Source organism: Labrus mixtus, chromosome 22, assembly GCF_963584025.1.
Source record: "Labrus mixtus chromosome 22, fLabMix1.1, whole genome shotgun sequence".
NCBI classification, from domain to species: Eukaryota; Metazoa; Chordata; class Actinopteri; order Labriformes; family Labridae; genus Labrus; species Labrus mixtus.
The window spans coordinates 1,312,161-1,339,671 of record NC_083633.1 but is presented as its reverse complement, the minus strand read 5'-3'; the positions used below and the strand labels follow the sequence as shown (position 1 = coordinate 1,339,671).

Genomic DNA, 27,511 nt, shown 5'->3' with positions numbered 1-27,511 from the left:
TACCAGTTCAACAGAAAAATCCAACCCAGCACATGAAAGACAAAGTGCTGACTGTCCCTGCCTGCTCAGGTTGTCTCCTAACTGTCTTGTACATGTTTCTGTTTAGATAATAAACAGTACAGTGCTTTGTGTCTCCACGTAGCTAAAAACATAAAGAAATAATAATCCATCCAGATAATCAAAAAGAGGGGCTTTTCAGAAGAAGAATTAAAATGACTATTTTAAAGACAAAACTAAGGATCTTTTTAGTCTCAAATTTGATGTTAGATAATTAGTTTTGTAAACACATAACTCAGTTTCAGTTAGTTACAGTATCGTTTTTTTGTACAGCCTCGTTTTTATTATCGAAAAGGATTTTTATATTTTAGTTTTTTCATTGTTTTGGATAATAATCTTGGCTTACATGATTTGCAATAACAGACAAAGTGAAGTGTTGACTTAATATGCGTATGGATAAGTGTTTCATATATCAGTGCAAACCTACTAATATTCTAACTAACTTTGTATATCTTATATGCGTCTCTCATCAGATGCAGACTTAGCCCCCTTGTCCACCCAGCGTATTTTTTCCGAGCACCATTGCCCTGCTTTTTTTGTGCCGCTCTGAACTTTTCAAAAGGTGCTGTTGACCTCACCGGCGCTCTTTTCCAAATGTATGATACTCCCTGTATTTTAAATGTTTTAAATAAAAAACAAATAGTATAAAGCAAAGGAGGAGCAGTGTCTGGCAGCCATTGTCATAGTGACAAGACGGACGTGCAGCGCTTTTACTCTCAGTGCACAAACACTTCATACAAACACTCCCAAGTGCACAAACAGCGCTTTTCTGCCCGGAAAAAACGCTAGGTGAACACAGGGCCTTAGCCTCATGAAAAAGATTGACTTGCAAAACCCTTTGGATTCAAAATGTGAAATTCTAAAAATCAAAATTGATACATACCTCAATCTCCTTATCATTAGGTGACATGCTGCAGATAGGAGACAACAATAATGAATCAGAGTTCTCTGAGTTCATATACAAGTCATATAAAAGGTTCTAGTGTTAGGTTGTCTCTTACCTGTTCCCGTCCTCTTTGACCGTATCGCTTGTGTCAGAGATCGTTGAAGTCTCAGCTAGAAAGAGAAATGATAATGAGGTGTAAGGACATGAAAAGTACCTGACCAAATGGTGCCATCACCATTTAGATTGACAAAGAGTAAAACAGAGTTAAATAAATAATAAAGTCATATGTAGTATATAACATTGGAGCACTAATATGAAACACTTACACTCCTTCTCACTGGACACCTTGGTCTCACTTTCTCCCTCCTGAACCTTCTTCTCCTCATTAGCCTCCATGCTGTGTGAAAGCTCCTGTAGGGGTTGGACAGATATTACTGCCTTGCTCTTTCTCCTCCGCATGCTCTACTTTTAACTCTGATTCTTCCTTGCTCATGTTGCTTTCAACATCCACATTGCTTCTCTTACTCGCTCACTCCCTGATCTCCCTCTCCTCACAAGTCTTTACATAATAAAGTTGAAGATTGAAAGCAGCTGGCATTGAAGTTGGCTCATGATGTGGAACAAGCTGGTTCTTAGATGAAAAAAGGGACTTGTTCACTCAAGCTTCCTTCTCTAACTCTGTTTAAAACACACACACAAACTTGTATAGCCGGTAAGGCAGCATTTCATGATGATGGATGGCATAAATCTCATCATTGTCAAGGAAACTGAATCCTGATGAAAATATTCAGCATGATCCTGAATAAAACTGATCCAAAGCTAAATTGTACATTTAGAAAGCTGTCTTTTTCTGTCTCTTTTATTCTATTGTCCCCCCCCCCCCCAGTGATACCTTAAACTAGAATATTTTTTTGTAATACACACTTCATCAAGCAAAGGCCTTAAAAATCTTTTTTCAATATTAATAAATGTGGATATTAAACGTCTTCTTACAGGACCAAGAGTCCTGTAAGAAGAAAGTGGGAGTAGAGCAGGTCTTACCAGTTCCTTCTTATTTTTGCCTCCTGGGGGGACGGAGTCCTTTTTTGCTAAACTATCCACTGATTGGCTAGGGTCAGAGGTCACGCTGCTCATGCCACTCCCTGATTGACTGGCATTTGTGATGGATGACCGGGACTGTGCAGAGCTGCTTTCAGAGAAGGTGGTCGCTCCACTGCTGGTGAGCTGGTCTGTCCCTGGAAGGAGGAAATGTGTGGGAGGATAAACTTACACTTAAGATGTACCAAGGCGTAAACAAACAGTCATCTTCCCTCTTTCTCTTATTCGTCTTCTTACCTTCCATGCTGCCTGTTACTGTTGGTATCTCAGCTGTACTGTCCAGCACACTCTCCTCCTCCTCCACTAACACTGGCAGAAGACACGTGCTGCAACACACATGAAGAGCATCAGAACAAGATCATTTAGAATGTGCAAAAAAAACAAATCCAAACCTTAATGTCAATTTATACAAAAAAATGATGCAGATAAAACAGATCTATATTAACAGAGAGTCACTGCCACTTTTGGTAAAAGAGTAGCAGTTCACAAGGTTTCTTGAGGTAACAGTGAGTCACTCACCTGTCCTCTGTTGCTGTTCTGTCAACCGATTGGTCCCTGCTCAGGCTCTGAGGAAGAGAATAAGGTAGAGGGTGAGAAAAAGACACATGGCTCGTACCACCATTGAAATGAGCACACAGTCATTACATGTAGCGTACCTGTCCCATGGCAGTGAAATGCTTTCTAAGCTGCAAAGAGTGTTCAAGTGAAAGATTGGGCTGATTTCTTATATAACGTGGAGCTTCATGGAGCGCCCTGCAGCTCTGTTCCTGAAAGTGTGTGTGTGTGTGTGTGTGTGGCTGAGAGGGGTGCTAAGAGAACACATTAACACCGGCACAATGCGAAGTAGTGGAGGCGGACTGTGTGCACACACACACACTCGTGTGGACACACACGGATACACACAATGGAACAAGGTGAGTGTTCTGAGCAATGCAATGGAATATTGTGTAATGAGTGTGCATAATATCCGCTTTGACACTGCTCGTAGTAGGATGGAGCTGCCTCACCAGTTCACTGAACACAAAGCTTAAGGAGACTAAAATGTCATTTTACAATAATAATAAAAAAAAAAGGAATCAATCACATTCCTCCTCGTGTGCTACAATTTAAAAGCTGAAATCATTCATCCAATGTTTACGCCTACATAATCATTTCTTTTGTTCGGGAGCTTGATATTTCAAAGCAAACAACACATATCTGAAGAACCTCAATAAATAATACTGAATGTACATTGATAAACATATGTATCGTTATTCCAGGAATAAAAGTTACGTTCACCAATAAGGTGACACTAGGCAATCCATACCATGCCCAAGTGAGTGGTTTGACCCTGCTTCAGCGTGGTACACTACCTTTGCCCTGGCTCTCTTGGAAGAGGTGGGCTCAGGCATGCTACGGATGCTCATGGGAGCATAAATCAGACATGACATATAATCGATCAGAGCCTGCATCGTTGAAAAATCCAGAAGTATCAGAAGGCTGAATCTGACCAAAACGACACAAAATACGTCCGATATGTATAAATCTCTTCCTATTCTTATTTTTTATATTCTAAGTGCTTATTTAGTATGTATCTATTCTTATATTGTTTTATTTGCTCTGATAACCTGCTGCTGTAACACCACAATTTCACAGTATGGGATCAAGAAAGTAATTCTATTCTATAATCAGTAGAGTTGCATTCATGTTCCTCTGTGTGGTTCTCAGTTGTTAGACTAGAGAAAATTCCCCGTGCCGTCATCATACAGTCTATGGCAGTTACTTTACGGCGGAGTTTTTTCTTTCATGTTACCCAGTGCACGAGTTGACATCGCAAATCAGTCAAGCCACCTTAAATGGCAAATATGGTAACTGACCATAGTGTTTCTTTTTATCCTATCTCTTGCAACAATAACACTTTAGAAATGATCTGATCTTGAAGGGGTTAAAAAAATAATAATAATTTAAACTGGATTGTCAAACTGTAAATATTCTATGTGCCTAGTGTGAGTGCGCCCTAAGAGGAAATGTACTCCACATACATAAACAGATGATCAATCCACTTAGACTGTCTAGTAGTCGGGAGCACTGACTGATCAACAAGATTATTTTGTCTTCTAATGGTATGCTGCAATCTCCTAGCAGTTCGGCAAAACAAACTAAGACAGCATCACAATTTAAAACCAATGCCACCCCAACTGTGTCTGAGACATGATAAACATCCATGACACATTCTGTTCAGGCTTTGGATAATCACCATCACTTCATTGGTTAAAATTCTCTTATTACAGTAAACATGAGGGTTAGTCAATGTTTAGAAAACTAACTTTAAAAAGATCATTAATTACTGTAATGTGTAATATTTGTGTATAAGTCATATATCAAGCACACAAACAACTGCTCTTTTTGTTTCTCAAATTGTAAGATTTATAAATTTGATGTAAATCTAAGTATACATACTCTTGAGTTATACAGCACTCTCCTGAGTTATGACTCATATAGCTATAGACAGATATAGGATGTCAATGTTTTAGCTGTTTGAACAACTGATTCCCAGATATGACTCATAGATGGTTCTCTATATTAATCCAAAATCTTGTGCTTTGTAAATTGTACTTTGTCTCTCTTTGTATTTCCGTCTGTAACTTTGTGTTTTTGCTGCTGCCTGTCTTGGCCAGGTCTCCCTTGAAAAAGAGGTTTTTAATCTCAATGGGACCAACCTGGTTAAATGAAGGTTAAATAAACATGACAATTTCTTCTTTTCATGAAATTCTTCTAGCAGTGACTTAACACAATTTAACCATGCCTTAACTGTCAATCTGAGTTTAAATGGTGATAAAACCTGATGGTAGCTGAGCCATGATGAAAGCACTAAAGCACTTCTAATCTATTCTTTGCAAATATTTTCTACCTGCCTCCTTTAGCAACAGAGCACAGGGAATCTTATTATGTTGAAACCTATTCACTGATTTTTCCCATAAATCTACATCCATTCCCTCTCCTTTGCTCATCGCTTGGGCTGAGGCACTTGCCCTGCCCACTGCCACTGCCACACCCCCCCCCCCCCCCCCCACAATTCAAAGACACCTACTCTAACTAAGATAGGAAAAACCTTAAATGGCAGATTAAAGAGAAAGAAATAGAGCCATAAAGAGGAAGCAGTGGCCAGGTCTGTGCTGAACAGAAACAGGAAGTTGGATCATTATGCATTAAAACACTTCCCCTCTGCTACTAACCTTAGTGCGGATCATGGCCCCGGTGCTCGAGTCCGTCTCGCCTTCTTTCTCTTCGTCTCCCCTTCGATCCTCACTGGTCGGCTGGGTGCTGTGACCACAGGTTAAAAGGTCAAAGGTTAACAGTCAAGCACTTTCCATTTCAATGTTAAATGTATAAGATATCATTTCTATGTTACTGGTTAGACACAAGCGCACATGAAACATTGAGAGAGATGAGGAACAGCCTTTGTAGATTGACTGTGCCTATGCAAAGCATGGCTGCAGAGATGTTTATTCAGCATACACTCCTCCCACAGAGGGGAAAACACCCATTTGACTACCAAATGTGAACCAAGTCAAAAGAGAAATGACATAACTCAGTAAAATGGTGTGTTCCGCTGTGACCACCGAGACTACTGATATGGCCTTCCAACTACAATCCAGCAGGTAGGGCTCAAAGTAATCAGGATGCCAAATAAGGCCGGGGAATAATTCCTGATGGCAGATGCATCTAAAAACACACTGAACTGGTATGTGATGATAACGTTAAGTGTGATAGAGAGCACAAACTTCATCACAAATATAACATTACATTGCAGCCCAGGTTTGTTTCTAGTTTACATAAACTGTTTAAGTGTAAAACTTTCTATTATACAGTCAGCTGACAAACTGATGCAACACCTGTGGTAAACAAACCACATTTTCTTCACTTAATTATGCAATTTATTTTTTTCAGCGATTATTATGTCACCTAAGTAATGATTTAGAGAGCATTATATATCGCGTCGGATCGCACGCTGGCTGTCCACACTGCATCCGTTAAATATAACTCTGTGAATTTCAGTTGATATCTAGTGTTTTTGTATTGACGGTGGATTAACTGAAGTGTGGTGCTTTGTATTTAGGAGCTGTTGACCCAAATCACAACAGAGGCCCGTCAAAAAACAGCTCACAGTGAGTTGAAAAAATTTAAAAAAAAAACATTTCATTAAATGATGTGTATACTATTTATGCACCGTTATCGCCCCTTTGTTCAACAAGCTAACAAGCTCTGTTGAGTGAGAAAAGCAAGTGTCAGTGCCTTGTAAATGGTAAATGGACTTGAGCTTGTATATTTCTTTTCTAGTCTTCTGACTCCTCAAAGTGCTTTTACACCGCAGGTCACACCTACACATTCACACACTGATGGTAGAGGCTGCTGAGGAAAGTGACCATCAGAAGTAACTAATCCCATTCTAACACATTCCAACGCCACTGATGAAGCAGCAGGAGCAATTTGGGGTTAAGTGTCTTGCCCAAGGACACATCGGACATGTTGCTGCAGGAGCTGGGGATTAAACTCCCGACCTAACGGTTGAGAGACGACCGGACTCTACCAGCTGAGCCACAGCCGCCCCATGTAGAGCCCCCTCCTTCCTCGTTCTTAGTCAGTATACGCGAAAATAAACAATACAATCAGGCTGATTTTGTCGCTGACGGTCGCTTACTGTTAAGATAGGCTGTTACACTCTGATTACGTCCCTAATTTATCCAACATTTAACTTCCCAATTCACCTCGTTTCCTGGGTTATGGTTTCATCTGCTTCTGGTGATGTACTGTTGGGAGGAACCATCTTGGCCTCTGCAGGAGAGATGTCACTTGGTGTTTGGTCCTTTTCAGGGGAGCTCAGGGGAGACTCTGCAGTCTCAACAAGCTCTGCATCTGCTCAAACAAAATAAACTTTTAGTTTGATGTATGGTCATTGTGTGATGGTGACTGCATACAAGTTGGAAAGGGTTTTGTATGATCATATTCTGTATTTTTTATAATCATATTAAATATCATATATTAAATATATACAATGCTACCTGTTTGTGAAGAGAATAAAATAGCTGTAAGTAATGTAGTGGAGAAAACTATTCAGGTAGAAGAAAATCTCATCAGTAAACAAAAAAGCAATTAATGATTGGCTTTTCTATTTAGTCATATCTGTGTCTGTTTTATGTATTATTATTTTTTAAAGAGCAGTCATGGCAATCCAGATTAGGAAAATGGAAAACAATGAAACATCTCAGTAGGTACTGTGGTATTTCAGTTTGACCTCTATCAGGTTTAAGTCAACTCTTCTTTCTTCAGAAAATATACCAAGTGAGTCAGCAAATGAGTCAGACTTTTTGTTTGTAGTAAACATTCAATGTAGAGGGACTAGCTAACACGGGGGGACGGGGGGGGGCAGAGATCTTACTGTTGTTCTCAGAGTGGGAAAGATCAGAAAGAGCATCCGCCTCTGGGTGTCTAATGCTGACAGCTTGTGAGTGGGCGCTCAATGGCACCGCTGCCTCTTCCTGCAAAGCACACACACCACAGAAAATGAGAAATTATTCAAAATGAAAGGGGTTAAGAGATCAAATAGGCGACACGCATTCACCATAAAGGAAACAGCAGGCCCGCAATCAGTCAACAGAAACAGTCTCTGGCAGATCAGAGGAAATTGCAGAACCGGTCAAAAAAAAAATCAAACAGCTGACAGAAAGCGCAAATCATCTGTTCCATCAGTGATGAATTGTTGGAAAGACCACCAATTACTGTCATTTATCAAGAAATACAAAAGCTAACATCCCTTTATAATGACAGCGGAAATGATGGAACATTTTATAATAAACACAATGAGAGCAGGTGACAAACATTAAGACTAACGGTGCATTGTATGTAGTCGTATTGTAAAGGATGTATATTGATACAGTAGTAATGTGGATTTCTATTCTTTATTTGGCCATGCAGATGCATAAACTCTTTAGACAATAACTCTCTTTCTACCTCAGTGTGAGCCATTAGTTTCATTACTGTCATTCTATATAAGGAAGTAGTCTGCAGTCTGCAAACAGGCAGCTTCAGCACAGGGTCAATGTGGGGAGCTATTTGGTAGGCAAATAGCAGAAATAGAGAGCATGAAGAGGCTTAGATAGGAGTGTAAGGTAAAGAGAGATTAATTATAATTTCAACTTTAGTTATTACATTATACATCCTAATGGTAAAATATTAAGTTTTGCACATTCTACAATTAACTACAAATCAGACAGTGATGACCATCTTTCCTCAACTTCCCAGCAGTCATTGCTTCCCATTCCTTTCAATATTAATAGTATCTATTTAGTAGTCCCTTAAGATTTTGGATATTTCCATAGCAAGGACTGTCTGCAAAGCCTCTCATTGATGGAGCCCATTTAGACCTAAAGAACACCCTCTAAAACCTGAGTAATGTTTGAAAACTATCTCCCAAAACCTGCAGAAAAACTGCACATATTTTCAACACCTCATCAGGTCTTAAAGGTATATACACTAAGACAAAGGCATCAGGTCTATTTACGCCCCTCGGTGACATTTGGATCTGAGATTTTTAAAATGTTATGTCAAACCTTAAGACTTTGTATATTTCCATAACAAGGACTGTTTGAAAAGCATTTCTCGTTGATGGAGCTTAAAGGAAACTGCCCTATGGGACATTTTTTTATCTGAGATTTAAAAAAATGTAAATCAGTCAAATTATTCCTCAATGCAACATGGAGAGTTTGCGAAATAATTATTTCTTGTAACTTTATTGACAAACAGAAAGGGAAATAGATGCGGCAAAAAGACAAACTAAATAAGCACCTAATTAATTACCATTCTCCTGAAAGTGTTTGAGGTTGTTGTCAGTGTAACATTAATAATAATTATTTATGAACAAATAGTTGCCTGTAATAATAGGAAGTTACAACTTGTATGTGATTAAATCTGTCAAGCAGCTGAAGTTAGTCCTTTGAAGATTATTTTTCTCTCGTCACCCTTCAATCTGATTCAAACTTCCGACTTCCTTCTCACCACTGCAAAGGAAGTATAAAGTTATATTCCCCAAAACAGCAAAGCCAGGGAAGGTAAGCTGAGCACTAAATCTTTTTTGGTACTGTTCGGCTTCTTGGTGACAACACAGTTATACATCTGTCACACAGTGCTGTCTAATTGTTGTCTTCTTAACTAAAGTGCACCTCAGCATGAAGTGTTCAGACCAGAGATTGAAACATCCCACATAAGGACCTCAACCACCAAGCGTCAGTCACTTTTACTGGTCTGTAACAGTTCTGGTTATTAAACACATTTTATAGTGCGAGCACAGCTGGAATGCATTTTAAGCATGTTTTATAATTCAGTGTGTTTAGTGTGTGTTAGTTTTAAACTTATCACTTGAAGTCTTCGTTTCCCATTGTCAACCCAAAAACGTCCCTCAAGGTCATGACATTATTTCAGTTAATTTAAGACAAATAGCAAATCCTTGATCCTGATTGAGTTCATGTTTACATACCCTGAAATAATCAGAATATTTTATAACTAAAGGATTAACATTTTGAGTTTTATATACCTGTACTTAATTAATCCCGAGGGAAATTCAAATTTACACTCCGTTATTGAGGGACATGCTTCTCACACACATGCACAAACAGGACCTGTGGACATGCATTAGTGGAGAGATGTCAGAGTGGGGCTGCTACACAGAGAGCGCACCAGGGGGGTTGAGTTGCCCAAAGGCACCTCAGCAGTTCTTGTGTTTCAAAGACATGGCCATCAGACAGGCCGGAAGGTCTGGAGTCATGTAGTTACTAGAGCACTCAGGAAGTGCCCCGACACCTCTCCAGCTACCAAACCAACTTATTATGGTCCCCATCGGGACTTGAACTGGCGACTCTCCGGTCCCTATGGACTGAGCTACTGACCTCATCCTCTGAGAACATGTGAGGCAAGAGCAATTTTGGGGGGGCATGCAGTTTCCACAAATGCTGATATTTCAGAGGTCAGGATGTAAGTATAGCTTTGTTGCTCATCTTTAGTCTTTCATCAAACTACAGACTTGTGCAAATATTTGTTTTGTATCCAACTGAGAAAGAGACTTAAATGTTAAATCCAGCAATTTAAAGAATCTTTTAAGAAGTTAGGACCTCCCCTCCCCCCTAAGATTCAGAATATGCCATTTCATAACATGACACGTGCAACGTTATTAATCACCTTAGCACTTGAAAGACAATAGTCTTTACATTTGTGATTATTAAATTAAATTCTCAGTCATAGCATAATACTCGTAAATCTTATACAGGCAGTTTAGTTTTACCTGCAAAGATTGAGAAGTCCCCTCAGGATCCAGCTCAGTGCAGGCTGTAGAGTCTGTAGCAGATACAGAGAAGGTGGGATAGATTAAAAAACTTTTCAGGAAAAATGACAGAATTAAAAATTGGGTCGAAACGTTGACAAAACATTTTTTAAACCTAAAACTTTGTCCGATCCATCTACAGAGGCAAAGAACCACATGACCCTCCTTATATCTACCATAAAAGGGTCAGACTTTCTATTATGCAAGACATTGAGGGGGGGGGGGGGGGGGGGGGGCAGAGAGGTTAAAATACCATGCATGGCTAAGGTGGCATTAATGACCACATTCACACTCTCGTTTTCTGTCTCTCTTCCAGTCAGCCGCTCATGCAAGCAGAGGAATGAGGGATTACTGGGCTTACTTCTGCCTCAGACCGGTCGTACACCTTGCCATACAAGGACCTTGAGGAAGAGAGAATTTGACATACTGTGTAGAAACCACAAACACACTCACTCTCTCACAAAACCTTTATAAGACCATGGCCACAACATCCATAGAAGGCAGGGGTCTACTCCCAAGGGCCTCGGAGTGTGTGCATCCTTACAGTGTGTGTGTGTGTGTGTACCATACTGGTGTGTCAGGGGTGGCTGAGTGCCCTGTGCCTCTCATGGATTACAAAGGGGTTAATCCACACACATCCCTGCCTCTCTATCACAGGACATCAACACTCAAAGACAATAACTTGTTTTTTACATTCAGCGTTTATCTCGTTAGAGTGGAGTAAAAATGTGCAGATTATATTCTTCCTAATGCTGATTCGATAAACATTGCCTCGAGGTTAGCAAAACATAGACATCTTTGATGAAGGAATAAATAAATGCATAACAAATCAAAAACTTGATTAAAAAAAGTCTTATTCATTGCACTTTATCCTGGGAATACCGCTTGCTGTATTTTGTGTCACTTCTAAATGTTTCAGTATGAAACTGTACATTTTGCTGCTGTTATTTCCATTTCCATCTATATTAAAAAGTAAATAATCTTCAGAAAAGGTAAAGGGGTAAAAGTGGATTTGTAGTGTCTAAATATGTAAATTCTGGTTGCCGATTTTTAGTTTTGGATTTCAAATTTAAAAAAAAAAAATCAGAGAATCGAAAAAAGACCAAGTACTTCTTGTTTTGTGTTGCATCTTTCATCACAAGAAGTACACTGATTTACACAAGTCTATAGTGCAATGTCTTTGAATTGTCATTTACTGCAACACCAACACACGTGAACTGAAGATGATTTTACAAAAGATTGTATAAAGTGACAGAAAAGTGTATCTCAACTCTTAAGATACAGTTCAAATTCAAACTGAAACACTCCCATGCTAAGGGGAGATAGGATATATGAACTCACATTCTTGTTGCATAAGGCTAGCTCAATGCTTATTTCAACTGCTAATCCTACTGAGAAGAGATCCAAAGTCAGGAACAGATTGAGCTGGAGTCCAATGGGGCTACAAAAACATTATATTTAGCCCTATTTGGTTTGGCTTCATGAGGTTCCTCTTAGCTCGAGGCTAGCTCTGCTATATACTGGATTTAAAAGGCTCAGGGAAGTTCTCAACATTTACAGAGATAATATCACAGATTTCATTTGTTGAAAGCCTGCTTTGAATAAATAGATATGTTGAGTATTATTACATTCTGTGAATTCCTATGGGGAAAAAAGTAATTATAGTAATAGAGCATTTGAAATGGTGCCTCCTCTACTTACCTTGACCATATACTGCTGCACTGGACTCTGCAGGATGAGCAGACAGGGGAGTGGATGTGTCCCTCACTTCTCCCTCTCCTGCCGTGTCCACCACCGTCCACTTCTCCTCCCCCTCCTCCTCTTCACCTCTGTCTGTTAATTTTTCCGCTTTCTCCACCGGCTTGCTGTTCGTCTGCTCGCTTGGTTCTTTGCAGTTTCTTTCGGCTAACTCGTTCTTTAGGAAGTCTTGAAGGGCAAACTCCTCGTCCCAGTCCAAGTCATCTCCAGGCTAAAAAAAATAAAAGAATGCATGGACAATGTCTCACCACAAAGAGTGCAAAGGTGAGATGAACAACAGCTGTCCAAAGCCTGGCTGTATCACATCCTACAAGCATAATACAGAAGAAGAAGAGATGACACAGCACCGGACAGACAAAGACAAAGCCTGATAACAATTCTGTTAGCAAAACATACCAGAACTATTATAAATGTAATTTTAGTAGCTGTTCCTTGATATATAGGTTTACTGATTTAATTGTTTTACAGTGTGAATAGCACAGCTTGTTACTGTATGCAAATCTCTGTCCTCCGAGACATTAAAACAATAGTGCTGTAATGGAAATGTTCAAGCATGCCTCAGTGCATTTTTATGCTCGTAGCAGTGCGTAGGTGTGTGGTCGCATCTGATTCTGTGTGTGTGTGTGGGTGCACATGTCCACTTCAGCCGCCAACTCGCACTCAGCTCTCTTCTAGCAGATTCTCCATCTGTCTGAATACAGTACAAACACTGGCACTTCTTTCCAAGCAAACCCTCCAATATTCCTTTCATTGTGGCGACTGAATGTTAATAAATAAAAAAAACATTATATCTAATAATGAAATTGAATGTATCCCTAACAAAATCCCATTTCATGTCAGTGACACATCGCAGGGGAAACAACGTTCTAAAACCAAAATAAACTGATTACAGAGTGAGATATTTCCTGAAATTATAAATGACAGGTTTTCAAGGTGAAGCTGTCTGAGCAGTCTCCTTTTCCTTTCTGACCTCTTCCTCCGGCACAGGTGTCTGGCATGAGGCCTCTCTGCTGTCCTGAGGTGTCTTCAGCTGCTCGAGCTCCTCACACAGCTGGCGCTTCTGGTTCTCCTGCTCCTGCACCCTGCATGTAAGAATGACAAACCCTGTTAAAAAAAAACAGCTGAGGGATTACTTTTGAGGGAGAACCACACAAATAAGACAAGCTGTTTACTATCCAGAAGAAGAAAAAAAAACATAAGCACAGATATCCTGGAAGAGAGTACAGTGGACATACTGTACCCAATCCGCAGGCCCATGCAGTGTCCCATTCTGTTGCCCAGGGTGACCAGCGCCAGTTCTCCGACTGGCCCGGTAACAGCTTCTTCACTTTACTGTTTTGTAATCCAGTCCCGGCCCGACCTTCTAAGTTCAGACTTTCCACAGGACATCAAATGTGTGTCCTACACCCCTACTCCTGTCTGATACTCCAGTTTGTTGACCCGCTCCAGTAGAAGTAGTAAAAACTTAAGCTACAGCAAGTCTTTTTCTATTTTCTTACTTCCCCACATTATTAAAGTTCAGAAATGTTCCCCTTGTTACTGAGCAGCCGTAAATCCCAGCTGGACAGCCTGACCAGTTCTCCTTCTCTGGTGTGAGTTTGTATCCCATTACCTCTGTTATATATCTGAAGGGGATGGCCGTCTCCATGAAAACACACACACACACACACAGAGCAAACTCATCCATGAAGATTCAGAATGAAGTCCACTTTTTGGCCCTGGCCCAGACTTAAAGGGGTGGGCCCTCAGGGGGGTCATTGAGGTCAGATGATTGACAGAACATTTCCCCTCTCACACAACTGACTGCCCAACTGAGACGGCGCGCTGCAGGACAGATACATCCACATATGTAGGGCTCTGACTTAGAAGAAGGTGTTATATTTGTACAGTTTTAGAAAGTTTTACAATGTGCAGAAAGTAAATATAATGGCAGGGGGGAAAAAAACTCTCTGGGTTGCACACATCCTCATCAGGTCTGCCTTGTAACTTACATAGTTTTTGTCCATTCCAGAGCAAATTCAAGATGCTGAAATCTCAGAAAATCTTGCTAACCAGCCAACATTAAGAGCTCACTGTATTATAAAAAGAAATTGTTACTAATACTGCTGGGCTCTCCTTCAAAGGGAACACTATGTACATGTACTGCAGAGCTCTCCCTACTATGGGTTAATTTATCCAGTGAGTTAACTGCTGCACAAGAGCACCTCAAACATCAACGTCCTACCTTACTCTGAAGCTGCTTTTAAATCAGCAAGCATAAGATCGACTACATATATGTCCTCTTCCGTCTTCCTCTGGTATTTCTCTGTTAGCTTCCGCTGCTCTCATCACTCACTTCAGCGATTCACACCACACATTTTTTATGACCTGCCCACTGATTTCCACAGCCCACGGCACGTTCAGTGGAACTTCTAAAGAAAGAGACTCACCTGACTGAGAGGTGCAGGATCTCAGTGCGGGACCTCCTCATGTTACTGGCCATTTTAATCAGCTCCTTCTCCAGCGAGTCTGTATACTGGGCTAGCTGGTCCAGGCTGAGGGCCCAGTCTGCCCGCCTTGCGTCCAGTTCGGCCGACACGGTCTGTGGGCAAATGAGGCAGAGGGCTTGATGTGTTGCTCAGGTGAAAGGCCGCGGGCCTGAACAGCTTTCTTTAATGCCACCAAAAAGTTGTCAGATCGAACTAACACAAAATGTTTCCCATTGGGAAGCACGCAGAACAAACAGCTCTGCTCCACTAATGATTTCTGTCTCATTTGGTGTGTTTACTGCTGTTTGCCAGAATGTGGTTAATGAATGCAGAGTAGCAACAATGCAGGAGGAGGGGAGAAAGAGAGAAAGAGAAAGTTGGAGTGAGGGAGGAGGGGAGTGGGTTGTGTTCATGCTACAACACACTGACTAAACAGCACAGCTCGGATGGGGCCCGTTGGAGTGTTATGTAAGTGAGAGATCTCTAGAGATGATAGATAGTGGGTGGGTGGGAGGGAGAAAAAGAGCAGAGAGGCAGTGATAGATGGAAGAAGAGCGCAACAGGTGGAGGGAGAGAGAAAGATGGAGATTACATTGCATAATTTCATGACTCATGATAAAAATAAAAAAAAAGTATGAAGATGGCCCTTTCCAGCCTGAAATCAGCTTGAACACATACATGCAATCACATATACACAGACAATAACACTCCGAGACTGTGGAACGACCTTCCTGAGGGTCTGAGAGGAGCTGAGAATATTGAGATTTTTAAACGCAGTCTTAAAACTCATTTATTCAGTCTGGCTTTTATATCAATTCAAATCTTAACATTATTGTATTGTCTTTTTTACCCTACTACAATTTTAAATATTCTTCTTTTATGTATTAATTTAATATCTTATTGCTTATATGTGTCGTATTTTATTTTTTAATTTTTATATATTTTTTATTCTTATTGGTGTGCATTAGTCTCTTAATGATTTTATAAACTACTTTTTTGTCAATAACTTTTCTGCACTCTTGTAAAGCATTTTGAACTGCAATTTAATTTGTCTGAAAGGTGCTATATGAATAAAGTTTGTTTGATTGATTGATTGATTGAACACTGCAGTACACTGTGAACATACACCTTTCTTGATTTAACATCAAGTGCTAAAGATAAACTGAAAATAAACAAATGTAAATCTGTCTGCAGGAGTGTGATGTCTGACCTGGAGGTTTGTTTGCCGTGTGTGGTCATCCAGCAGGCCTCTTACTGAAGACAAGACTGATTCACTTTCTTCTCTGAAATCCCTTTTCTGCGAGGTATAAAGAGGCAGCATGTCACGAGGGAGAAATTCTTCAATACTTCATATAATACTTACAAAAAAGCCAGAAAAAAAATTGTTGAATGCAAAAGAAACACGTTTCATAGTCACCAATTTAAGAGTTAAAAGTATTTTTCTTTCACACACTTGATCACACTTGGTTACCAGTTTGTTTAGGAGACTCTTGAACTCTTGAGCCATGTGTTCAGGGCTGGGTCCCTGCAACATGAGCAACACCTCCCTGTCCAGCGTCTCATCCAGAGGGGAGACGAGGCTCATCGTGGTGGACAAAAGGTCAACTCCATGGGGGGCCTGCTGGAGAAAGGAATATTCACTAAAAAATATGAAACCATCAGTCCGTTACTTCAAGAGAGGCTGGAGTGAACAGCATGTGAATACGTGCTCTTATGTTCAGACAGCACATTATGGTGTGTGTGAAATATGCAAGAATCCCTGCAGTCTGTTGAAGAGATATGTTCAGATATATTTTTGAACCGCCTACAGGCAGAACTTCAGCGGAGGATGAGACATGCACAAAGATAACTGTGTTTGTTGTCGTGGTGGTTGGAGGACATGATGTATTTTTTTGAGCTGCTTTAAGGCTTACATGTGATCAGTGTGGCTGCTACAAAGAAGAGCAGCCATGAATTATTTGTAATAAATATCAGACAAACTATTTCACCTAAAGATGATGAAAAATGTCAAATTTAACACTGAATGAGAGAAGGAGAGCTACTAGGAGCAAGGGAATTAGAATACGAACAGTAAGAAAGAAATAAAGAGCACTAAAGAAAAGGTACGAGCGACAGAGTGAGGGAGTGCTGACCTCCAGTGGTGACTGTGCCAGGGCCAGTTCTGTCTGTAAGGATCCTGAGGTACTCTGGTTCAGTCTGTAGGCCACCGACAGGGTCAGACCAGCCCTGCCACAGAAGAAGGGGAGAAACAAGTTACACAGACATAATCATTAAATGAAAAGATTTTCTAGAGTAAAAGAATGGTGCATGAACAAATCAATTTACTTGTGTGCATTCTAGGGTTTGTGTGACATTCAACTATTTGTTTAAAAAAACATTCCCATCAGAATCCTTAAACCCTTATTAATTAAAACCCCTGAACTCCCGGGTTACGAGTTAGTTAGTTTACTTACCCTGCCAGATCTGGATGAAACATCTGCATTTGGTTCTCCAGCTTGCTCTTGTCTGCCCTCAGCAGCTAGACCCAAAAAATGAGAAACCAACATGACTCAGACATCCTCTTAATTTGTCTGCCCTTCCTCAGCTTGAACAAACTACAAGACTGGAGTGTGGAAGGACAGCAGGTGATTCAATTCCCACACTCCGCCTCCACAATCAAAATGCCAAACTGCACATGCTGATAACTCCGACAACAAGCCACTCTATACGAGTCTTCTTAGATACTGACATTTACAAAAAAAGATAATAGCTTTCTTTATAAAGCACCTTTAAAAACAAGAGTTTAGAAAGTGTGTTGACAAACAAAGCAAAACCAGGATACCTGACAGGCATCATAACAAATCCTCAACATGGCCACACAGCAAGACAACACAACTCCATAGTGAGCAGGAAGATAAACCAAGAGGACGTAAACATAACAGAGTTAGTCGACAGAGTCAAAAGAGCAAATGCAAAAAAAGTAACAACTGGCTCATAAGGTGTCTACCTTGTGCTTTGCAGCTTGGAGCCTGACCACAGAGTGAATTTATTTGTATTCATTTATTTCATTTCAAACCTTTATTTAAGCCTTGAAAATCATTGAGGTTTCCCTCATTTACAATGATGTCGAGATACAGATCAAAAAAAAAAAGAAAAAAGGGCACAAATAAAACAACAAAGACAGGTCAGGATAATTCTCATTACAAACATAACACACTGTGGTAAAGTGGTTTGAGATCATTGTCTTAATCTGAAGAAGAGAAACAAGAGTGTCAGTCTTGAGACAGTGTTGTAAATTGTTCCACATTTTTGGAGCTAAGAAGCTAAAAGTGGATTTTCCATGTTCAGAGTAAACCCATGGGACTTGGAGCTATAGACGGCACATGCAATGAATGGATGTTACTTCATATGTTAAATACAAAGGAGGTACCATGCATACAGGTTTCTAGCCCCTTTCCCTAAGAAGTGATCAGCATAATCTTGAATTCTAAAATTGAATTCTATGCAGGAGAGCCAACACTGGACTTTTTTTTCTTATCTTGCTTCATATTATCACAACAACACCTTATCAAGGTGCAGGTAGTGCTCTCAGACTATCAGAAAGAATTACTGTAAACTATATCCAGCAACATAACACACAAAAGGCTGCACTGCATGAGGCAAATACAAGCACATGCAAAGCAGTTCAAAAGCAAAGGAGAAAGTTCTTAGTATGTGGATATGTAAGAATGAAGTTCAACACACTGACCTCAGTGATGGATGAATATTCCTCCACTACTGCCTTAAGCTCGTTTATCTGTCTGCTCTTCTATAAATAAAGATAAAAGACAAAAGACCAGCCTGAGTTTTGGAGAGAAACTTTAAATCAGTGATTTTTGAAAAAAGATTCCTTTTGGGAATCAAAGCTGAATCTTAAGCTCTGAGGCATTGTAAGTTGATTTAAGCAGACGACTAGACGTGTTGAATGAAGGCTTAAAAACAGATGTATCGATAATAAAGCAACATAATGGCACTGACCTCTTGTATTACAGCTTCCTTCTCACTGGAAACAGCATCAAAAGAGTGAATTTGCACCTGAGGACAGTGAAGGGTTAATTTACTGGATATAAGGCACAGTACAAAGCATGGTCCCAAAGTATTTCTCAGGTGCCAGAGATGATTTACATTTAAAGTTCATTTTGTGAGGAATAAAAGCTGATAAAGACTAAGTTCAAAGAAGAAAAAATATGAAAGGACAGTGTTTGAGGGGAGCACAAAGATGATAACATTTTAAGTCTTTTAGACAGAAAGGTACCTGAAGGTCAGCGTTAATGTCACACAGCTCAGATATTCTCTTCTGAAGCTCGTCCATCTCCATGGTAACCTTGAAGTTCTGGGGAGACATCACAGGGGAGTTAGGGCTACTAGTCAGTTCTTTATTTGTACAAACTTTTTAAATTTCTCTTTGTAAGCGATCTAGGAAAAGGTGAGTGAACTCATTCAGTTTGAAGTCCTCAGAATGACTTCCTGTTAGTGAAGTACCTCTTCCTGAAGAGATGCAATCTTTCCAATGAGACCTTGGTTTTCTCTCTCCTATAAAAAAAGAGAATTCATTTGAATAACATGAATATATGCTTAATTCAAAAAAGTATTCTCTATTCTATTATACATTAATAAAAAAGGTAACCTCAATGCCTGAAAAATTGTAAAATAAAAAATTAAAGACAACTTTAAATGTTTTGTTGTTTGAAGTTGAATGTAGTCTGCATCGTTCACTTGATATATGGAGTGCTAAGCTTCCTGAATATTTTTAAGGGTGCCGTTCTGAGATTAATTGTGAGTATGTTGTGTACTATGACTTTAAGCTTTAAACATTTTTCTGCAGCAAACGCACCCAAACTGGAAATCTGAGTTTTCACGTTTCAACTACTTTTCTAAATTGGGGGGTCTGTGATTGTGTATTCACATTCCTAACCAAGACTTGGCTCTATTTTCCAGTTATTAGTAAGGAAGTAACACAAAATATGTAATTCAAACATAATCCAGAATGTGATTTCTGTGACAATAGTCATGCAGGGAGAACCTGAACTGTTTTTGTCTTTAAGACGGGACAGGACAGATTACAGACACTCACCTGCCTGCACAGACACGAGAGAGAGAGAGAGAGACAGAGAGAGAGAGAGGGGGGGGGAGAGAGAGAGAGAGGGGGGGAGAGAGAGAGAGGGAGAAAGAGAGAGAGAGAGAGAAAGAAAGAGAGAGAGGGAGAAAGAGAGAGAGAGAGGGGGGAGAGAGAGAGAGACAGAGAGAGAGGGGGGAGAGAGAGAGAAAGAAAGAGAGAGGGAGAAAGAGAGAGAGGGAGAGAGAGAGAGAGAGAAAGAGAGAGAGAGAGAAAGAGAAAGAGAGGGGGAGAGAGAGAGAGAAAGAAAGAGAGAGGGAGAAAGAGAAAGAGAGAGAGAGAAAGAGAGAGGGAGCGAAAGAGAGAGGGAGAAAGAGAGAGAGAAAGAAAGAGGGAGAGAGAGAGCGAAAGAGAGACAGAGAGAGGGAGAGAGAGAGAGGGAGAAAGAGAGAGAGAGAGAGGGAGAGAGAGGGGGAGAAAGAGAGAGAGAGGGGGAGAAAGAGAGAGAGAGGGGGAGAAAGAGAGAGAGAGAGGGAGAGAGTGAGAGAGGGGGAGAAAGAGCTGATATGCCGCGCTGCATGAAAATACGGAGACGGAGTCTATGGATTTTGCACATAGTCTCCACACATGACCAGTAGCCTCTATGTTAATTGTGACAAACACTGTGACATGTTATGTGTTTTCTTGTGTTTTCTGAAGCAGCCCATATTGAGGAAGAGCCCTCTCTGTGCAGTTAAATGCAATCCATCTTCTTGCCTTCAATTACTTGGCTCACATTTATCGAACACTGAAGTTTACTGTCAGCTGAGCATCTGCACATACACACACACACACACACACACACAGGTGAACAGTCAGACTAATATTCGTGTATTGAGATTTGAAAGGCAGGCACGAGCTCCAATAACGTACAGGAGAAGAGAGCCGTGATACATGAATCCAAACTATTTGATTAGACACATTAAAAGAAAGACAGACGCAGGCAGTAATTACATGACTAATCTGCTGTTTGGCCGACAGCCGCTGTAGGTACCAGATGTGCTCCGGTGTTCAGATCCACTCGGGGTCCTGTGCCTGCTAGTGACGTCATACAATATGAAGTTTTATTCGCGATATCGGGGCATAGTACTACACTTCCCACGGTCATAGAGTGTTTCTGATTAGTTAAGCCTGCTGTTACCATGGTAATGTTTTCCGCCCCTCGGCGCCGTATGCCAACAGATAAGTCCCGCTAGCAGACTAGTTAGTTAGCTAACAGGAAATGTCCTAGCCTAATAACCTTGTCATGCCGCAGTGAATGTAGTTTATATATTTTCCACAACACAAACTACAAGATAGTACAACACTTGTAACGAAAAGTTACTCTTAAGACACAATATAATTCGCAATGGATTGTGGGATGTGGTCGTTTTGGTGCCGGATTAAATGTCCTATCGTCAGTGGGCGGTCACTGTTGTGCTCAAAGACCCGACCAAACCGTGAAAATGATAAACTCTTCGATCATATTGTGTGACTTCACTAGCAGGCGCAGGGCCCCGAGTCGATCTGAACACCCAAGCTCATCTGGTACCTCCACGGGCAAAAAGCCCTGCATTCAGTAGGACAGACAGTTAAAGAAAATGCTGATAGGATAACTGTTCCTCCATAAGCTTATCCATACTTTAAGGACTGACCAATCATGAACCTGTTCAAAATTAAACACTCTTTCATACTCTTTTTTTTTTTTTATCCATACTGCAGTTAGGGCCTGTGTCCACTATCTAGTTTTTTGCCCATTTTCAAAACAAAACCGATGCAGCTCAGTGTTTTCAACACTCAGCGCCCCGACACGTTTAAATGCCCTCAGTGTCAGCTGATTTTTGTTGCTGCACTCACAGCGCTCTCTCTGCAGGCTCGTCAATGTCCCTTCTCCCTAACTGACCAATGAGACTCAAGAAGAACGGGACATCCAATATCAGCTTTGTCAACAACAATGGTGAAGAAGAAACTGATGTGACTCATCTTTTTGAGGGTACAATTTCAAGTCTAGAGCTTCTTCTAATGGCAGGACACGATTCCTTTACATTATTTTCATGTTTTATTGGTGATATTTCCTTGAATATAAGCAAATATGAATCTTACACAGCTATCTAAAACAGACCAAATGGCCACTACAAAGTGGAAGTGGAACTTTTGTATCCTAGCAACAATACGTGCTGGTGAGAAGCTCTCTGAGTTTGTGATCGCTGCTAGTGCAAAAAGCGCCATTAATAGACAGATAGAAAATTAAGTGATACAACAAAACAATAAACAGATGTCATCAATTTGCTCTAAATGAGGTTAGCAGAGTGCATGTTATCGTCTCTGAGCTGTTCTATTTGTTTGACTGACCACGTGTCTGCTGTGTGCGGAGGCGCGAGCTCTGCCTTCCTCAGTGCAGTTCAGAGTAGCCTTCATCTCCTCCACCTCCTCTTTTAGCATCATTTCCTTCTGGGCCAGTTGCTGGGTACTGTGGGATAAAAAAAACAAGAGATGGAATTCAACAAAAAGTTGTGTGCTACAACAAATCAAAACAAGTGTGACTTACACTCTGGCCTGATTACGAAGCTCCTCATTCTCCTCTGCCAACTTCTGGTTGGTGTCCTCCATACCCTCCACCACCTGCTTCATCTTCCTGACCTCTTCTTGGAGTTTGTGGTTGTTCATCTGAAGGTCGGCAACACAAGACACCAGCTCCGATGTCTCACTGACAAGTGAAACACACAATACATACAGATGAGCTTTCAAATGGGCTCCACTTCTTGACAACCAAATCACACTCTGTAGGAGCCCAGCTCTGGGTTTTTCTTTTGTTCTACATTATGAAAAAAACTTTCAGAATAAAATACCTGCTCTTAGTTACTGTAGATGTTGTATTTGCCCCAGTGCAAAGATCGTTCTATAGTTAGACAGGAAGTTTAATGGTTTGTGAACCACAAGATATGGACTCAATTTCACTACATTATACATAACACTTACAATTCTGCTCTGGACACCTCCCCACCAAAGCCTTCCAAACTTCCTGAAGTCATATTTAGCAGCATGGATCTCTTTGCTGCACACAAACAAATCAGCAAAATGAGATGGGTCTGCAATACAAGGAAAGCAAAGCAACTACATGTGTGCTCATAATCCCACTCACCACACAGGCTGTCTCGGAGTTTGATGGACTCCTGAGTGATGTCATCTGTAGTGTCTTGCCTGAGATACAACAGAAAAATCCCACATCAAAACGGGAGAGATCAATTCACTATCACGATCCGATGGGCATATAGTACAGTGTTGCTTCGGGGCTCCTCTGAAAACGTGTTTTGGAATACTCAGCTGAAGTGTTTAGTTTTTGGTGCCTGGCACGCTCAGCACTCTCTGCTCAGCTTGAGTCATCATCTGTGTGATATGCAGACTCTGGCTGTAATACTGCAAAGAGAGCTTGCTGGCTGGATCTGTTGTTATTCATGTGATAGTTACACTCTAGTGGTCAGCTCCTTAAAGGCTTTATATGTGATTTTTTGTTCCAGCAGATGTCGCCCTTGAGCACCAGCATGAAACCAAAACAACTCGCGCTGCATTGTTGTGTTAGCATGCTAATGCTAGTGATCTTTATTATGCTCGTATCTTCACTCTGCATGTAAATTTACCTGAAATGAGCGTGATCTAGAAAGTTAAGCAGTGAGTACAGTATGTTATTCTTCTTTTCTCTAGTCCCTCAATTAAACAACTTTTATACACGAGGGGAGGAGTCAGCCGGCCGTCCTGGCGATGTAAACAAAGTGAAGATAGGACTCTGAAAACTCTGAAAACATCACAGACAGTGGGACTCGGGTGTTACACCCATTGTAGACAGTCATGACTCACAGAGTTATTTTCAGAGGATATACTTGATTTATATTATATTTAAGTGTGAAAAATCACATAGAAAGACTTTAATATAGTTGCAAGTCTTTATCACATTTCACAATGGAAGCAGGGATATTTTGGTCCAGTCAGTAACAAGGTTCATCAGAATCCATATTGGACTTGTATTTTCAATTACAGTCACTAAACATAGACATGGTAAATGGACTTGAGCTTGTGTAGTGCTTACACAGAGCATGCCACACCTACACATTCACACACTGACGGTAGAGGTAGCTTTGTAAAGAGACCATCAGAAGTAACTAATCCCATTCATACACATGCAAACGCTGCAGCCGAAGCAGCGGGAGCAATTCAGGGTTAAGTGTCTTGCCCAACGACACATCGAACATGTTGCTGCGGGACGTGGGGATAGAACCCCCGACCTGCCGGTTGAGAGACGACCGACTCTACCAACTTAGCCCCTACAATTCAAATTCTTTTGCTTTCTGGCGCACAACACAACAGTCAATTTGCAAACTAATACAGGCTTGTCAAAATTTGACAATTGTATTAAAGATAAATTAATAACTTGTGATTTATTATAAATCCTGGCATCAAAATGGAGAGTTGTCAAATGTAAAACTGACCTACAATGTGCACTATATTATGATGCACAACTGGCTCCAAGACAAAAGACAGACTGCTGTGATGCACATGCCGCCTACACAACATCTACTTGCATAACTTCAAACACAATAGATGAGCTGCTCTTCTATGTAACACGCCAGACTGTAAAAAACAAAACAAGCTTTTCTCTCATTTACATGCCACTTTAAAGAGGAAACACATATCAAATATCATGTGGAGAAGGAAATGATAAAGCAGCGCAACCTATTTAGTGTTCCTGGATCCAAGATTTAAACTATACCTTAACTTCTTCAGTCACTTTAATTCTTACAGCTCACCTTTAACTGCCATCTCCAGTTTAAATAAAACAATACCATAGCAAGACAAAACCATTTCTAGGGGGTGCTGGTGGTGCAGTGGTTAGTGCGTGCGCACAATGTATGGAGGCTGTAGTCTTCCAAGCGGGTAGCCCGCGTTTGAATCCAGCCTGTGGCTCCTTTCCTGCATGTCTATCCCCACCAGTGTTTCCCCTAGGTTTACAGTGTTGGGGGGGGGGGGAAAGCCGACATGACGACACGCCGACACAAACACTTGATGGAATCTTGGTGTTCATGTGTTACTTTTAATGACAGCTGTCCTTTTCTATCGGAAAGGCATCCTTAAATGACTTCTTTCCCTGATTTCAAACTCTATCCACTATCCTATCCCTACAATAAAGGCACAAAAAGCCCAAAATAAATCTTTAAAAAACTAAAAAATAAAACATTTCTTGAAGACAAATTCAGGACGAAGAGATCTCATATCTATTCCAACAATGACTTGATAAGCTGTTGAACGCATTACCCACATTTTCTCTTTTGTCCACGCAGGTAGGTCACAACATGTACTGTAGCTAAAGACCCTGATCAACTTCTGCATAAGCCATTTCAATTTATCAATCAATTTTTATTTGTATAGCGTCAACTCATAACAGTTATCTCGAGACACTTTACAAGAAGCAGGTAAAAGACCTTACTTATTGTTATGTTACAAAAAGCAGGTAAAAGACCTTACTTATTGTTATGTTACAAAAAGCAGGTAAAAGACCTTACTTATTGTTATGTTACAAAAAGCAGGTAAAAGACCTTACTTATTGTTATGTTACAAAAAGCAGGTAAAAGATCTTACTCATTGTTATGTTACAAAAAGCAGGTAAAAGACCTTACTTATTGTTATGTTATGAAGACCTTTCAGCTGGAAGAATACTTTGTGACTAAAAGCTGATCTCAGAGGTTCCAGGATGTTTACCCATAAGCCACCCACCATTAGCGGAAAAATGCACTTTCAAACATAGTGTAAAAATATTTAAATACTTTTTTTTTTTTTTACTTGAAACTCTGGAAATGTCTTATGTGTTTGTTACATAAACAAACAAGTACCTTATGTGTTAATATTATTGAATATATTGTAACTAGCTTTACGATGTATAATAAATTATTTTCGGTACCCGTTGTTGCGGCATTCATCAATCCACTCCCTCATGACGGCATGGTAAGTGTCCAGGTCAATGGAGACGTCTTTTTGTTCTGGATCCAGCATGTTGCAAAGTTCCTCCAGTCCGCTGTCCTCTGAGCTGCGACTGGTGGTGTGCCGCAGGTAGTCCACGATATGAGACACAAACACTTTGCCTGGAAGAGGGCAGTAAATGAAGAAAAGTATCTCATTAAATTATACTTTGACACTATTACAGTAGAACTGTGATGCTATGTATTTTGTAATCCTGTGCTAACTTATGTGGCAAAAGCCTTTCTCTTCAATCTTTAAGTCTTGTTGGGTTACAGTTTAAAGGAAACATTCAGTTACCATAGAGACAGTAAGTACCAATTAGTGTAATGTCTTTCTTAATACTGACTTCACTTTTGAAATAACCCTTCAGCCCTCACAGTTGAAACAACACAAGTCTTAAAGTTTGAACAGTTTTCTCTACTCTGACAAAATGCATTCAATTACTGAATATTTTAAAGATCAATACCACAATCCTGTTACACTCCTTGTACTGTATCCACTACATGACTACTTTCATGATACTCTTCTTCAAGATGGTTGAAGAGTGGTAAAAGCCTTAACTCATGAGTATTGAGCAAGAGCATGGGCTACACATTTTCTAGAAGACCAGACGACATTGAGCATGCCCTGTTGTTGATGTGTTGTTCAAGTCTAGCAGATAGAAAATCTGGAGGTGACACAACCTGTCACCTCCAGATTTGGCATTCATTCTTACAAATGAAACAAAAAACACTCTCTAAATTGGCATCGTTTGATCTAATTCCTCAGGACCAGTCAGAGCGCAGAGCCAGAGAAAAGGGGCAAGCAGGTCCAGGCCATGGCAAGCAACTGAGAGTCGAGACAACTTGGTGGTCAGTAGATTTAAAAGGAGAGCACAGAGTCACTGGCTCAGTTGCAGTTACTGTTGTATTTTCCATATCATGAAATCTATTCCAATATAATGCAGTCTAATCATACCTAGATCTATTTTTAGCTGAAAACCTATGCAAGAGTTTTGATTTTATTTTTGATGTTTCAATTACATTCCCATAAATCAAAATAGTGATCAGTTTAAAAATGATTTTAATACAAGCCCAGACCCGAATACAAATGTATAGAATACTGTAGAGTGGAAACAAAAAGCAGCCTGAATGGCACAGACAAGAGGGGAGACAGAAATGTATGCTATAATCAGATCCTGAGATGAACGCAGAAGAACAAAACGGCAAAAAATATTCATACAAATTTGTTTCAAAAATGGTTTAAAACTGCCAGAAAAAAATAAGTTGAATTCTTTTTTTTTTTTACACCTTTTCAATAGCTCTTTAAAGATTTCACATCACACAACTATTTGCTGCACTACACAATCCATTCCACAAAGGTGATGAAACTATTTCTAAATGTCAATAAACAGCAGAGGAAACCAGACGCTTCCTGAGCAAAATGTTACAAACGCTGAGTTGTAAAAGAAAAACGGGCACAGACAACACTGACACCGTGGGAATGCCGAAAGTTGAAAAATGACTTTGACACATTAAAATCCCATCCGAGAACAACATTTAATGATTTGATAAAGTTCAGCTGTACACTGGAATGTGTGAACTGCAATTTACTGAGTGAATATTTCCGTGTGTGTGAGTGTGTGTGAGTGTACCTCGTCGCTGGGTGTCACAGGCGTGGAAGATAGTATCGAGCAGATTCTCTTCACAGATCAGACTGATTTCTGCCATATTCTCCTTCCTGTTTTCTGAGGTCGATGAGGATCCTAAGCATGGACATGACACACACACACACGAGGTCTATTCAGTTGC

The 27,511-nt window shown here is 40.3% G+C and overlaps 1 protein-coding gene across 10 annotated transcripts in view; it reads right to left on the bottom strand.

Annotated features, from left to right (window-relative positions):
• The window catches only part of lrmp (lymphoid-restricted membrane protein), a 37,654-nt gene that overhangs the window by 7,430 nt on the left and 2,713 nt on the right, over positions 1–27,511 (bottom strand). For 8 of the 10 annotated variants that reach the window (XM_061030456.1, XM_061030459.1, XM_061030463.1 and 5 more), the window contains exons 3-29: positions 27,355–27,465; positions 25,663–25,843; positions 22,855–22,913; positions 22,692–22,767; positions 22,261–22,419; positions 22,065–22,182; positions 19,121–19,171; positions 18,894–18,971; positions 18,617–18,673; positions 18,348–18,407; positions 17,074–17,138; positions 16,753–16,846; positions 16,092–16,241; positions 15,831–15,917; positions 14,582–14,733; positions 13,123–13,234; positions 12,096–12,363; positions 10,357–10,408; positions 7,461–7,564; positions 6,790–6,937; positions 5,257–5,344; positions 2,561–2,607; positions 2,279–2,367; positions 1,985–2,178; positions 1,270–1,354; positions 1,059–1,113; positions 941–968 (exon numbers count right to left, since the gene is read on the bottom strand). In XM_061030456.1, the coding sequence (XP_060886439.1) occupies positions 941–968; positions 1,059–1,113; positions 1,270–1,354; positions 1,985–2,178; positions 2,279–2,367; positions 2,561–2,607; positions 5,257–5,344; positions 6,790–6,937; positions 7,461–7,564; positions 10,357–10,408; positions 12,096–12,363; positions 13,123–13,234; positions 14,582–14,733; positions 15,831–15,917; positions 16,092–16,241; positions 16,753–16,846; positions 17,074–17,138; positions 18,348–18,407; positions 18,617–18,673; positions 18,894–18,971; positions 19,121–19,171; positions 22,065–22,182; positions 22,261–22,419; positions 22,692–22,767; positions 22,855–22,913; positions 25,663–25,843; positions 27,355–27,465 (2,768 nt within the window). Of the gene's footprint in view, positions 1–940; positions 969–1,058; positions 1,114–1,269; positions 1,355–1,984; positions 2,179–2,278; positions 2,368–2,560; positions 2,608–5,256; positions 5,345–6,789; positions 6,938–7,460; positions 7,565–10,355; positions 10,409–12,095; positions 12,364–13,122; positions 13,235–14,581; positions 14,734–15,830; positions 15,918–16,091; positions 16,242–16,752; positions 16,847–17,073; positions 17,139–18,347; positions 18,408–18,616; positions 18,674–18,893; positions 18,972–19,120; positions 19,172–22,064; positions 22,183–22,260; positions 22,420–22,691; positions 22,768–22,854; positions 22,914–25,662; positions 25,844–27,354; positions 27,466–27,511 lie in introns of all 10 variants that reach the window. The other 2 variants (XM_061030458.1, XM_061030457.1) reach the window with 2 other exon arrangements.